General features: G+C 57.4%; 6 protein-coding genes across 6 annotated transcripts; 2 read left to right on the top strand and 4 right to left on the bottom strand.

Moving 5' to 3' along the window:
• Positions 1-89: 89 nt before the first annotated feature.
• MKK02DRAFT_39784 (putative mitochondrion protein) lies at positions 90-728 on the bottom strand (the record flags this gene model as incomplete). The annotated part of the gene is made up of 4 exons (XM_053090779.1): positions 90-315; positions 444-544; positions 616-635; positions 686-728. 4 exons carry the CDS (start codon positions 726-728, stop codon positions 90-92), a joined length of 390 nt encoding a protein of 129 aa, XP_052949261.1.
• A 340-nt stretch (positions 729-1,068) lies between these two features.
• MKK02DRAFT_19222 (chaperonin 10-like protein) lies at positions 1,069-2,689 on the bottom strand (the record flags this gene model as incomplete). The annotated part of the gene is made up of 9 exons (XM_053086059.1): positions 1,069-1,234; positions 1,283-1,396; positions 1,450-1,619; positions 1,673-1,943; positions 1,987-2,054; positions 2,101-2,342; positions 2,392-2,416; positions 2,470-2,523; positions 2,576-2,689. The coding sequence occupies 9 exons, from the start codon at positions 2,687-2,689 to the stop codon at positions 1,069-1,071; spliced, it is 1,224 nt and encodes a 407-aa protein (XP_052949260.1).
• Positions 2,690-3,041: 352 nt separating this feature from the next.
• Positions 3,042-5,331, top strand: MKK02DRAFT_19402 (acetolactate synthase; the record flags this gene model as incomplete). Its single annotated transcript, XM_053086090.1, has 5 exons — positions 3,042-3,355; positions 3,397-4,616; positions 4,665-4,964; positions 5,014-5,249; positions 5,299-5,331. The coding sequence occupies 5 exons, from the start codon at positions 3,042-3,044 to the stop codon at positions 5,329-5,331; spliced, it is 2,103 nt and encodes a 700-aa protein (XP_052949259.1).
• A 1,867-nt stretch (positions 5,332-7,198) lies between these two features.
• MKK02DRAFT_29534 (uncharacterized protein) lies at positions 7,199-8,739 on the bottom strand (the record flags this gene model as incomplete). Its single annotated transcript, XM_053087844.1, has 4 exons — positions 7,199-7,966; positions 8,028-8,323; positions 8,458-8,521; positions 8,578-8,739. The coding sequence occupies 4 exons, from the start codon at positions 8,737-8,739 to the stop codon at positions 7,199-7,201; spliced, it is 1,290 nt and encodes a 429-aa protein (XP_052949258.1).
• A 288-nt stretch (positions 8,740-9,027) lies between these two features.
• On the top strand, positions 9,028-11,277 carry MKK02DRAFT_39779 (uncharacterized protein; the record flags this gene model as incomplete). Its single annotated transcript, XM_053090778.1, has 7 exons — positions 9,028-9,118; positions 9,188-9,576; positions 9,630-9,855; positions 9,905-10,526; positions 10,579-10,601; positions 10,651-11,156; positions 11,215-11,277. The coding sequence occupies 7 exons, from the start codon at positions 9,028-9,030 to the stop codon at positions 11,275-11,277; spliced, it is 1,920 nt and encodes a 639-aa protein (XP_052949257.1).
• A 75-nt stretch (positions 11,278-11,352) lies between these two features.
• Positions 11,353-12,390, bottom strand: MKK02DRAFT_39778 (uncharacterized protein; the record flags this gene model as incomplete). Its single annotated transcript, XM_053090777.1, has 2 exons — positions 11,353-12,298; positions 12,353-12,390. 2 exons carry the CDS (start codon positions 12,388-12,390, stop codon positions 11,353-11,355), a joined length of 984 nt encoding a protein of 327 aa, XP_052949256.1.
• Between the last annotated feature and the right edge of the window lie 280 nt (positions 12,391-12,670).

The raw sequence follows: 12,670 nt of genomic DNA, 5'->3' as shown, positions 1-12,670 counted from the left end.
GATGTCATCTCCCGGTCCCTTCCACCATCCGCATGATCCCCACACGCCCTCCGCATCTTCGTAGCGAGACCGCTCGCCCATCCTCCAATCTATGCCTTGACAGCCTTGACCGCCTCTCCCGCCTTCTCCTTGACCTTGTCCACCGCATCCAAAGCGGGGGCGCCCAGTGGATGTCTCTTCTCCCTTCCGCCCATATACCAATAATTGACAAACCGGCCGGTCTGGACCGTCTGCGCAGCGGCGTTGGTGAGGTGGCAGGCGAAGAGGAGGTAGTTACGGGGTTGGACGCGCCAGGCGAATCGCATGAATACCATCCTGGAAATCAGCATCATACCCCTTCTCAAACGAGCAAGCAAGCGGGCAAACGTCAGGAGGCAGCTGCTTCCTGCTTTGGAGGCGAGAAAAAAAGAGGCAGAGGACGATTATGAGCAGAGAGAGCTTACGAGTAGGCGCCAAGAGTCGGGGACATAATCGGGCTAATCATGCTCTCGTCTTTCCCGACGATGTCCGAGAGGGCAGCGATGGGAAGACCCCAGTTTGCGATCTGGTGGGTCAGCCACAACTCGACCATCCCCTGCGTCAGGGGCGAGATCTGCGAGATCGAGAGGGACGCACCGGTCCCCAGAAGTGGGTAGCTGTTCCAAAAATCAGCAGGGATCCTCGCAGAGGGCAGATAGACACTTACAGAAGAAGTATTGGCGAGCAGCGGGCGATTTAGCCCATGCCATGAAGTTTCTGAGAGGTCAGGATCTGCTCTCCCGGAGATTTCGGGAAGGGGAAAGCGTACGCTCTGATCTGTCAGCTCTGCTTGTTGCTCTGTCAGCTGTACTCACGCCATGTCTGTATGAGTATCCCCAGAGGTATAGGCAGGTAGGCAGAACAATAACAAATACAGAGTACACCGTCGAAAAGTCCTTCTGCAGCAGCGCGAGGACCGAGGCCGTTAGCCGGGGGGCATAATTACGAAACCTCATCCCGCCCCGCCTCCACTGCCTCTGTCCGCCTACAATAGCTGCTGCATACAAGTTTCTGCACAATACTGACTAGCATAGATAGACTACAGATACCCTACTCCGGTCCAGAAATGACAGCCTTGATGACAGTCTTCCCATCCGCCGACTTGCCCGCCTTGGTCACTTCAAACGCCTCGAGCGCATCCTCAAACTTGAATTCGTGCGTGAGGAGCGGCTTCAGATCCACCAGACCCCTGGCGACCAGATCGATCGCAAGTGGACTATATCGTTAGCCTGACCAATCACAAGATACGAGGGATCCAGCTCACTAGTCACCCGGCCCATACCGCCAGCATCCCTTGAGCTGGATCTCATCCGTCGTTAAGCGGAACATGGGGATGGTGATGTCGGGCGGTCCGAACCCAGTTTGAACGCATACACCACTGTCATGGTCAGCTCTTGGGCTGTAGCCGAGTCGGGGCTCATCGTAGCTCACCCTGGCCTGACTGCGTTGATACCCATTTGAATGCAGACTTCGGCGCCTGTGGCATCCATGACCAAGTCGATCGACCCTGGTCCTCTGACGGGGACACCGAGCGAAGAGAGCAGATCCTTCGCCGCTCGAAGAGAGTAGTCCGGCCTGGACTCGTCGGCATTTTGCTTGATCTAACAGATCAGCTTCACTCAACTTGCGCTCAAGTCAGGAGGAGAAAGCTCACCGGTGTGTAGATGTCCGTCGCGGCGTAAGTCTTGGCAAATTTCAACCTCTCCTGGTTGATATCCACCGCAATGATCCTTCCGGCTCCCAAACCCTTCGCCACGCCCATGGCAAGCAGCCCGACGGGTCCTGCGCCGAAGATGAGGACGTTCTCGCTTGTGCGCAGCTTGCCGACGTTGGCGATACCGTGCACAGCGACGGAGAGCGGCTCCATCATGGCTCCATACACGAGATCGACCGAGTCGGGAAGGGGGTACACCAGGTCCGCGGGGCTAAGGGTAAGCTTTAATCCTTGATGAAAAGAGGGTAGCGTACAGCTTGTAGTATCGCTGGAGGGTACCGTCGAAAGGAGGATACGCAGCAAAGGCCATATGCTCGCAGATCTACCTGTCAGCTATAGTCGACGCTTCCGATGTCTATACAGCTGACCTGATATCGTCCACCCCTGCAGTCCGGGCACATACGGCAAGTCACTCCCGGCTCGAGCGTCACCTTGTCTCCTACCCTCAAGACCTGCTTTGCGGGTCCTTTTGCAGACCCCTTCTCGGAATCGGCCTTGCGCGCCATAGCGGCGAGGTTGGAACCGAGCTGGGCGATATAGCCGGACGACTCGTGGCCGAGGCACATGTCGCCGGTGCAGGAGACGAGACCCATCTTGCCGGTGTTGTAGACTGGATATCAGCTCGGGAGCCACCTCACGTTGAGGGCGATAGAGCTGACAGTGGACGTCCGAGCCGCAGATACCCTAGGCATATAAGCTACAGACCTCGCTGCGAAGATATGCGGTCGAAAGCTTACGGTCTTCTTGACTTCCACCAAGACCTCATCGGGACCGACGCTTGGTACAGGCAGCTGGAGGCATCAGCTGTCACAATCGTGCAACAATACGAAATGTATAGCTCACCTCTCCGAAGCTCGTACTGAGCTTCCCATGAAGGATGAACGCAGGGTTGTTGCGAGGCTTGAAGTCTGCTGGCTCAGGCTGGTCGTTCGGAGCCTGGATGTTGGCCGAGGCCATATCTTTCGAAAGGGGAACTTGGTCTGGCATTGCTGCGTGATGTGTCGGTGACGATGGGAAGGTCGCTAGGCGCTATATATATAGTCTGACAGGGTGTCAAGATGGACAAGGAAGAAGAGAAGCATACAATAGCTTCGCTTGACCAGCCCGGACCGGCCGGGTATTTATCCGGATATCCGGGGAATGTGGAGACTCCGGTCTTTACTCCGTACGGCGATCCCCGCTCTCACCTGTTGGGTGGCGGCAGCAAAAGTTGGAGTCGAAAAGGCCGATCCTTTTCTATCTATACATCGTTCAAAAGCTCATAAAGAGCATCCTACCCATCCCTTACATCCCCCATACTCCACACAGCATGCTCCGCTCGACCCGCCTCATCCGATCCATCCCCTCCACTTCCCGCGCCGTCGCTTCTCGCTCAAAATCTACTAGCGCCGTTCAAAATGCCCCTCTGCCCCGCGAGAAGGGTATGACCGTAGAGGGCAAGGCGCGCGTACGCGATCACGTACGGCGTATCCAGTCCAGCGCAGCTTCAGGAGCTGCACCAGTGGTACGACCGACGCCAAGTCCCAGCTTCCAAGTTCCTCCTCAGGCCCAGATCAAGGAGAGCCCGCAGTACATCGATCCTCTCCAGGGTGATCCGCAGGTCAGAAATGGGCTGGACTACTCGTGAGTCCACTCACCGAGACACGGACTGGGCTGACCTGCAGCTTTATTGGAATGTCCGGTGGCCAGATCATCCACGAAATGCTCAGACGACACGAGGTCAAGAAGGTGTTTGGCTACCCCGGAGGCGCCATCCTCCCCGTCTTTGACGCCATCCACGACTCCCCCAACTTTGACTTTGTCCTCCCCCGTCACGAGCAAGGCGCAGGCCACATGGCCGAGGGCTACGCGCGCGTATCAGGCAAGCCCGGTGTCGTGCTCGTCACTTCCGGTCCCGGAGCTACCAACGTCATCACGCCCATGCAGGACGCGCTCTCGGACGGTATCCCCATGATCGTGCTCTGCGGACAGGTAGCGACCAACCTGATCGGATCGGACGCGTTCCAGGAGGCGGACGTCATTGGCATTTCGCGCGCGTGCACCAAGTGGAACGTGATGGTCAAGGACATTGCGGAGCTTCCTCGGCGGATCAACGAGGCGTTCAAGATCGCCACCACCGGTCGGCCTGGACCCGTCCTCCTTGATCTCCCCAAGGACATGACGGCTGCGATCCTCCGTCACCCCATTCCTTCCAAGGCCGTCCAGGTCGGCTCATCCCCTTACCTCCCTTCGTCCCCCCTCAACCCCGTTACCCACACCGGACCCCGTCCCGGAGACGCCTCCCTCATCTCGGCCGCTGCCAACATGATCAACAATGCCAAGCGCCCCATCGTCTACTGCGGGAACGGTGTCTTGTCGTCCCCGGACGGACCCCGCCTCCTCCGCGAGATTGCCGACATGGGCTCGATCCCCGTCACCACCACCATGCAGGGTCTCGGCGCGTACGACGAGCGGGATGAAAAGTCGCTCCACATGATCGGAATGCACGGTGCGGCGTACGCCAACTTTGCCATCCAGGAGGCGGACGTCGTCATTGCCCTCGGCGCGCGGTTCGACGACCGTATCACCGGCAAGGTTGACACCTTTGCGCCAGCGGCTCGCGCGGCGTCCCTGGAGGGCAAGGGTGGTATCATCCACTTTGAGATCCAGCCTAAAAACATCAACAAGATTATCCAGGCGGATATCCCGGTTCTTGGGGATGTGGTAGCGAGCATGGGGGAGTTGCTGCCACAGATCAAAAAGGTGGATCGGTCGGCGTGGATCGGGCGGTGCAAGGCCAACAAGGAGAGGTACCCGTTCACCTTTATTCCGAGCCAGGAGGGGAGCAAGTTGAAGCCGCAAGAGATTGTGCGGGAGTTGAATGACCAGGTCGAGATTATCGGGAGTGAGTACAGCTGTCAATCTCCCCTGCGAGTCGAGCTGACATCTACAGAGGAGAAGGTGATCGTCACTACCGGTGTCGGACAACATCAGATGTGGGCTTGCCAGTACTACCGATGGTCCGAGCCCCGCTCGTGGGTCTCGTCCGGCGGTCTCGGGACGATGGGCTACGGTCTCCCCTCGGCTATCGGCGCCAAGGTCGCCGCACCGGAAAAGATCGTGGTGGATATCGACGGAGACGCTTCATTCTCCATGACGGCGATGGAGCTGGCGACTGCCAACCAGTACAATATCGGCGTCAAGGTGTTGCTGTTTAACAATGAGTTCCAGGGGATGGTGGAGCAATGGCAGGGTGAGTTCTCCTTCCCCTGGAGAAAAGGAGGGGTATGGCTGACTCTCAGACCTGTTCTACGAGAACCGATACTCGCACACCCGGATGCACAATCCCGATTTCATCAAGCTGTCCGAAGCGATGGGCGCGAAGGCTCTGCGCGTGACATCGCTCGCGGACCTCCCGGCCAAGATGAAGGAGTTCTTGGAGTATGATAATGACCGGCCGATCGTCATGGAGTGTGTGGTCAGTAGTGAGCATGTGTACCCGATGGTACCTGCTGGAAAGGCGCTGCATGAGCAGATTGTGAGTTCTGCGTTGTCTGGGTAGATGGGGATGGAAACTGATGAAGTAGCTGCACCCTTCGCTGAGGGGGAAGAACGCATGATTGAGGGGATGCGGACGGAGTTAGATTGGGCGGTATTGTATATGAGACCAGGCGAGGGTGGGTATCGAGGGAGTTGACGGGAGGATTGATTATCTTACGAGCGGACTACACCATTTGTTGGTTCATTCAGGTTGATGCAGACGTGGTAATCACGCCTGACTTACCCACATTTGCTTTGACTACCAGCTTGACTCACGTTCGCTCTGACTACCAAGCTTGCACCTGCGTGGTGCCTACATTCGATCCTTCACCATGTGGTGGAGGCAGGAATCTTCGTATGGTCTACAAATTCGTCCTCAGCTCCTACCATGCGCGCGACAAGGCAAACCCCGCGAAGCGTTCTGGAGACCACTCTTTCAACCAGGACTAGCTCTTCTGGGCGAGCTTGCTCATACCCCCGTGATTGCGTGCGCAAGAGCCGCGATATTATGACCCGACAAGGCCTGTAGATCGCTGTGGTACACTCGGTCATGCATATCGCTCATCGACACTCACTCTGCTCACTACCAGGAAGGAAACCGCCGCATCCTCAGCACAGCCCGCTCGGCACATCATTTTGCCCCAGTAGAGCTCTGGGGATCTGCAGCTTCCGGCGCCTCTTCTCCATCTACCGGCAAGTCTTCCCCACCCGTCACTCACACTTGCAAGAGCTGCTTGGCATCTCGCTCCAGCTGCTTCCGTTCCTCTTCTTCCTCCAGATCAGACACCGTGCCGATATCACCATCGGCCTCATCACCAGAGCTCGAAGACTCCGGCTCAAAAAGTTCGAAACTCAGCGTCTTCTTCCTGGTCGTATTGGGTGCAGGCGCAGTGTTGGCGCTGGCGCTGGCGCTGGCGGTGTTGGTATTGGTTCTGGTGTTGGTGTTGGTATTGGTGACGGTGACGGGCTGATCCTCGCCACAGGTACTGGTTGTGGACATGTTGAACGCGTTGCACTGACTCAGGTATCAAAGGGCAGTAGAAGCAGCGTTTGTGTGGTCGATAGAACAAAGATCAAGAAATCGCTGTCGCAGGCAGGGTATATATAGGTCAGTCTTGGCCCCTGTGCCTGTTTGAAACATGTCGGTCCTCCAAAATTTGCCTTTCCTGCCATCCCGCCCGCCATCGATGCTCTTGATGAGAGTGGATTGAATTAAGGCGGAGTGCGCCTCGGCTCATCATCGGCCTTCTGTGTGAGTCCAACGTGCGCGATCGCACCCCAGTTGCAGACGGAACAAAGGCCTTAGATCACCGATCTAAGGGCATCGGAGCTCGGGGTCTGGAGATTGCTGTGCGCGTTCAAACGTGCGCTATCGACTGCTCAAAAGGAGTCAGGCCTGTTCAGATGCAGATCAGTCATTTCCTCGCGTTCGCGTTTCAGTCACGGGCATCCGCCTTCCGATTGTCGCCATCGCGCAGGCCGGGTGTCGGCTGAGGACCGAACAGGCGCAATAGTCTTTTCCTCCTTCGCATGAAACGCCATGACAGCTCATCTGATAATCAGATTCAAGAGAAAGGATCACCTAGATCCTTGGTGACTGGAAGGCTTTCAGCGATACACGATCTTACGCGCCACCATATATACGAAACGACTCGACTGGTGTGACCGTCGGACTGATGACTCCGAACAAAGGATACTTCAGATTCTGGGATCCTCAGGCCGCAGCTTTCCGAGCTGGCTCAACGACGACAGGTGCATCTGCGGTCTGCTAATCATGGCCGAACGGGGCGGTGAGTACTGAATATTGGTCAAGCGTGACCTGTTCAGTGCGGTGTAAATCTGTGCAGTAGCCATGAGCGTTCTTGACAACACCAAAATATCTATCTTCATGCACAACTGGTTCTGATACGATATGATACTAGCTATGTATATACAAGTTCTACGTCTTTACAAAACTCTAATGATACCCGCTAGCTCCTGCAACTCCCCCTCGTCCACCCCGACCCCCAATTCCGGCAATGCATCCATCGCCACACGCACCGCCCCCGCTGCTTCATTGTTCAAAACCCGCCGTTCCCGGACATCGGACGGTGGTCGGACCCAGGCGGAGAGGGTCATGAGCGCCGAGAGGAGCCGGTATAGTTGTCGCGTGGCGTCGGTGTTGCCATCGGGAGGCGAGAGGAGACGAAGGGCGGTGATGAGGCGATTGAGCCCATTCTGGGTCGATAATGGTGTTGGCGGATTAGAAGAGGGGGCGGGAGAGGGGTTCGAAGAGGGGGAAGAGGAAGGGAGAGCGGCACGAATGAGTCGAGCGAGGTGGGTGAGGCGAGCTAGAACATCAGTAGGAACCGGGACACGGGCGGTGGGGCGGGGAATCCGAGAGGGAAGAGGGGACGAGGCATCCTTGAAAGCGAATGATGGGCGAGAGGTAGATGTCGATGGGGAAGAAGATGACGACTGGGTCCGACGAGGTCGAGTCGTGAGGGAGACTGGGGTGGACGTGGCGATGGGTGCTGGGAGAGAAGAAGGAGGCAGAGGAGGAGAGACGAGATCCGCCTCGATCTGCATGCCGTCCTCTTCGGCTTCGACTTCCGGGGTCGAGATCTCCTGCGGTGGCAGGTCCGACGTCCGGTCGAAGGGGATACCGCAGAGGTGCAAGATACATGTGAGGTCGGGAGTGGGAGATGGAATGGTCGAGATATCGTTCGCCTCAGCCTACATCGTCAGTTTTCATGCGCACCCAGACCCAGTACACGGTCAGGCGACTTCAACTCACGAGCAGGGACAAATTCCTGTCCTCCGTCCACAGCATGACATTGCCTCCGCCCTGCTCCCGAAAGTACAGTGCGCAGTCCAGCACCCTATCATCCGCTTTACTCAAGCGCTGCGCGCCTCGTTCGGACCACCGCTGACACCGTACTGCGCCGTACCCCGTTTCGCGGCGATGTCGGTTGACGGCCAAGAGCCATGTCGTGGCTTGACGGGCGGCGGCGAGGGTGTCGGGACGCGTGGATTGAGATGAAACTGTGGAGCTCTGCTCGGTATGGGCTTGAGACGCGAGTTTGTCGAGCTCTATTTGCGTCAGCCGAGTGACGCTGTCAGCAAGATAATAAGGCAAAGATCCAACTTGCCGTTTATGACCACTGTTGGTACGAGAAGGCTCAATTTATGTTGTCTCTGATACTCGGAAAGTATCTCAAAGACACTCTGAACAAGGTTGAGATGATTGATGAGTACATTCGTATCGAGAGTGAGGTATCGGTGTGAGCCCTGCTCTTATCAGCTCTGCCTATCGACACCTTCCGACCGACGTGGCTGAGACTTACAGTGCCGACAGCTTGGCTGCGCGTCGGAGTTCTCATCTCGGGCTGCTCATACTCTTGATGATTCGCGATATACTCGGCCGCTTCCATATCCACGTCTTCCCATCTGGCCGCTCGAACTTCGTCGGCCGCCTCGAGCTGAGCGAGGTATGATCCGGACCACATTTTGGGGTCAGCGGAGGGGAGCGTCGAGGATGAAGCCGCGAGCCAAGGGTGAGACTCGTACACCTCCATCTTTGGGCATGCTCGCGCGGGCGAAGAGCAGTCTATAGGTGGTATATATGATGATGAGGAGGAGGTTGAAAGGCAAATTTAGGCCTTGAACTGCGAGATGAAACGCAAGGGGCAATCAAGCAATTTGGCGGGTTAAACGAGGCTGCCACGACCAGCCGCTGCTGCAGCGATAGTGTGCTCTTTATACCGCTTCATTTATACTAAGGCAGGTCGACCGTCATGTCGCTATACGGAGGCATCAAGTTCACCACTGCCGAACTCGAAGCGGCGGCGCTGAAAGATGCTCAAGCGGAAAAGCCAAAGGCCAGCGGTTCGTTCCCCTTGCCTCCCGCTCTTGTTTCGTTACCCTTGGCTGATCAGACAACAGCTACGACTCAAGCTGGTCTATCAGTCTCAAACCCAAAGCCGCTTGTCAAAGCTGCAAAGCCTTCCGCAGCGATCCTAGCCTTCGCGCCAAGAGTCAAGCAGGCAAAGCCGTCTCAACCGACTAGGCCCCTCGGGAACTATACGGCTGCTCCTGTAATCGAGAAGAAGCCGGACCTCGTTCGCTCAACATCGAGTGGTGAGGCATCGCCGGCCGCCTATGGGGGGATCGAGGTTTCTAGCAAGTCCAAGGCGGAGATTGAGGAAGTAGTAGCGCTGGGACAGGATGGAAGGCCGTTAGCCCGGGCGCCGGCTATGACTCTCGGGATCGCAGGAGGCGAAGGGAAAGACAGGGGCATGAAGCGCGACCGGGAAGAGGAGAAGCGTCGGAAGAAGAAGAACAAGGTGAGCTGTAACGCTAGGTCTGAAGACATATCGGGTGAGCTGACAAGGTGCAGAAGAAGAAACAGCAGCAACAGCAGTACATGTCCAACTTTGCCCCAGATGAGCTGTACGACCCGAATCGACCCAACGATCTCGGCGAGTATCAGGCGTACCGGAAGCGCTTGCGCGCAGAACGCAAGGCACAGCTGGTGGCGGATAAGCTCCGAAAGGATAGAGGGGGAAGTAGTGGCGAGAGCAGCTATTACTCGGAGAGCGAGGAGGAGGCGCCAAGGAGAGACGGTATGTTCAGCTAGCGACTCAAATAGGTCGAGTCAAGCTGATAGCATAGCCCCAAAGATGTTCGCTCCGCCGAGATTATACACACCTCCTGCGTCTATCGCTCCTCGGATGCCGCGGCCTGAGCATCGCCCACCATCCCCGCCGTCTTCATCGTTTACCCCACCTCCTCCGCCTTCCAGCTCGGCCCCGCCTCCGCCTGCTGACGATCCATGGGCCAGACGAGCAGCGATGACCCAGAATCTGGCTCGCGAACCATCCTCACAGAACCCATACCTTCCAGCGGCTGCTCCACCTCTGCCAATATCGATGGGCTACCCACCAGCTATCCCAGGCTTCGCTCCCACCCTGCCCAACTTTGCTCCTCCGAATCCTCCAGCGACGTTCGTACCGCCACCCTTGTCGGATATACCGGGCTTCGGAAGGTATTTACCCCCTGCACCACCTCCGACCGCTGGTGCCCCAGCGCCGCCTCCAGATGCGGTCTCTAATAGCGGAGACGCGGCTAGCGCCGCTGCAGCCAAGTCCCTGGAAGAGCGCAAGGCGGCTGCGGCGGCTATTGCAGCCAAGTTTGCAGCGCTAGCGGGTGTAGCGGCCGGAAGTGGGGGACCCGCGATGTCTGGGGGTGCGCCGGCGTTCGTTCCTGCCAGACCGGCTGTTCCAAGGGAAGACGAGTGAGTTGCGTGGAATGCAGCAGAGTTCAGGGCATGCAGCTGACATCTGTAGGACGGGCACGTTCGCCGAGAAGAGTACGTCTGCTGAGTACCACCGTCTCGAAACAGATAGCTGACCTTTCAGTGATGAAGCGCTGGGGCCACGTCGAAGGCACCGGTATCGGCGCGCGTCAAGACGGGATCGTCCACGCCCTCTCCGCAGAGCACGCCGGTCCCTCCGTCGACCTCTCCACCCTATCCAAGCGCGCCCAAGCGAAAGCCAAAGCTGCAGCAGCGAACGCCAAAAAACGAAAATGGGTCCAAGCACCCAACGCCCGCGGAAAGATCGTCAATGCGAACGAAGATCTGCGGGCTGCGGAAGAACGGGATCGGCTCGGCGAGGCCAGTCGAGTTGTATGCCTGACGGGACTGGTGGAGGGGGAAGAAGAGGTGGATGAGGAGTTGAGCGAGGAGGTAGGGGAAGAGTGTAGTAAATGGGGGATTGTGGAGAGGGTGGTGCTGCATATGGTGGAGCCGCCGCCGGCGGATCCGAAAGAGTGTTTGAGGGTGTTTGTGGTATTCTCGGGGTTGGCGGGGGCTTGGAGGGCGACTAGGGAGCTGGATGGGAGGTTCTTTGGGGGCAGGAAGATCGTGAGTGTTTCTGCGCGTCGGTGGCGCGATGGGGAAGAAGAACGGGCTGATCTGGTAGGGTGTCAAGTACTTTGACGAGGCCAAATTCAACGCTGGGGATCGGGATGGCGCCATCTCGTAGACTCACATCTTAAGGTCTAGTCATACATATATACAATGTGTCACTGCTTACAATACTGACAAGCTCGATGTGTATCTACAGTCTCACCGCTCCAACCCTGACCGCCCTATTGACTGCAATCGGACTAGGCGAGAACAGCGCCGAAGCCTGGAACGACCCCAACCTATGGACATTCGCCCGCCAGGTCTGCTGCGAATGTCCCATGAAGTTGGAGAACTCCCCTTCTGTGACTCGCAAGGCCGGCGCAATAGCCTTGGGTGGCGACGGAGTGCGCAACGCTGTACCGCTCGAGACAGTCCGGGTGGTGGAGTGGAAGACGAAGGGGTTGAAGGCGTCTGCTTTGACCGCAAGCGAACCCGTTCCAGCCGATACGGGAGCGGCGCATCGGGAAGACTCGAGCAGGACCTTGCGATGGAGCGCAGTGAGAAGAAGTACGCGCATATCATCATCATCGGCATCGGCGGGGAAGCCACTGGCGTCGTAAGCCGGAGGGGAAAAGAGCGCCTCCTTCTTCAATTCCATTAGCAGATCTGTGAGTTCTTCACATCGCTGCAAGAAGGCGGTGCGGATGTCCTTTTCGGCGATCGTTCGGACGACAGGGCTGAGGCGCTGGATGGTAGCGACGAGTGGAGCGAGAAGGGCGAGATATCGAGCGTCTTCTGGCTGACGCTCGGGCGAAGGCTGGGAGGGGAGCACGGGGACGTCAAAGAGGGTGATGCTTGAGTCGAGACTGCTACTCTCCGAGCAAAGGTGTTTCGCTTCGTTATCGGGGCTGTTCCGCACGGAGGACGACCTGTTCGCGGAGCTTTTGCGGTTGAAGCGGAACTTTGAGCGAAGCTGGGAGAGGCGAGAGGTCTTTTGCGAGCTGACGAGGGTCACTTGGGAATCTGCAGGCGGAGGAAAGGGCTCAGACTGGGCGGGAGGCGAGGGGAATGGCTCAGCGTCATGTTCTTCGTCTGGTGCATCGAGCAATTCAGCCCGAACCGAGTCGATTTTGCGTTCCAGCTCTTCGAGCTCAAAGCTGTCGGATCAGCCGTCGTCTTATAGGTGTAGCAGGTACCGAGCATAAGCTCACCCTATCGTAGTGGAGTCTTGCTCAAGGATGACTTCCATGACGGTTCAGTCTTGCTCAAGTAAGTGGCAAAGAGCGAAGTGAAGGTCGACGGACACCAATATAAGGGTATGCTCTACGCCCTCCCAGCCTAATCATATGATTGTGGTGCAGACCCATCACTCCTGATACCCAAGGGATGCCCTCGCCTCCTTTCCCGCCCCGTCCCCCTGTACCCTGTCTCATAGATAAGCTGAAACACGCTTCAGAATCGCCACTCTACCCCTGGATAAATCTACTTCCGCGTTTCGACGCGTCAAGCGACGCGACCCAACTCCTCAT

The sequence above is a fragment of the Dioszegia hungarica genome (assembly GCF_025882075.1).
Source record: "Dioszegia hungarica strain PDD-24b-2 chromosome Unknown MKK02contig_2, whole genome shotgun sequence".
Taxonomy (NCBI): Eukaryota; Fungi; Basidiomycota; class Tremellomycetes; order Tremellales; family Bulleribasidiaceae; genus Dioszegia; species Dioszegia hungarica.
Note: the sequence above shows the minus strand (reverse complement) of the source record. Positions and strands in the feature narration are given on the sequence as shown.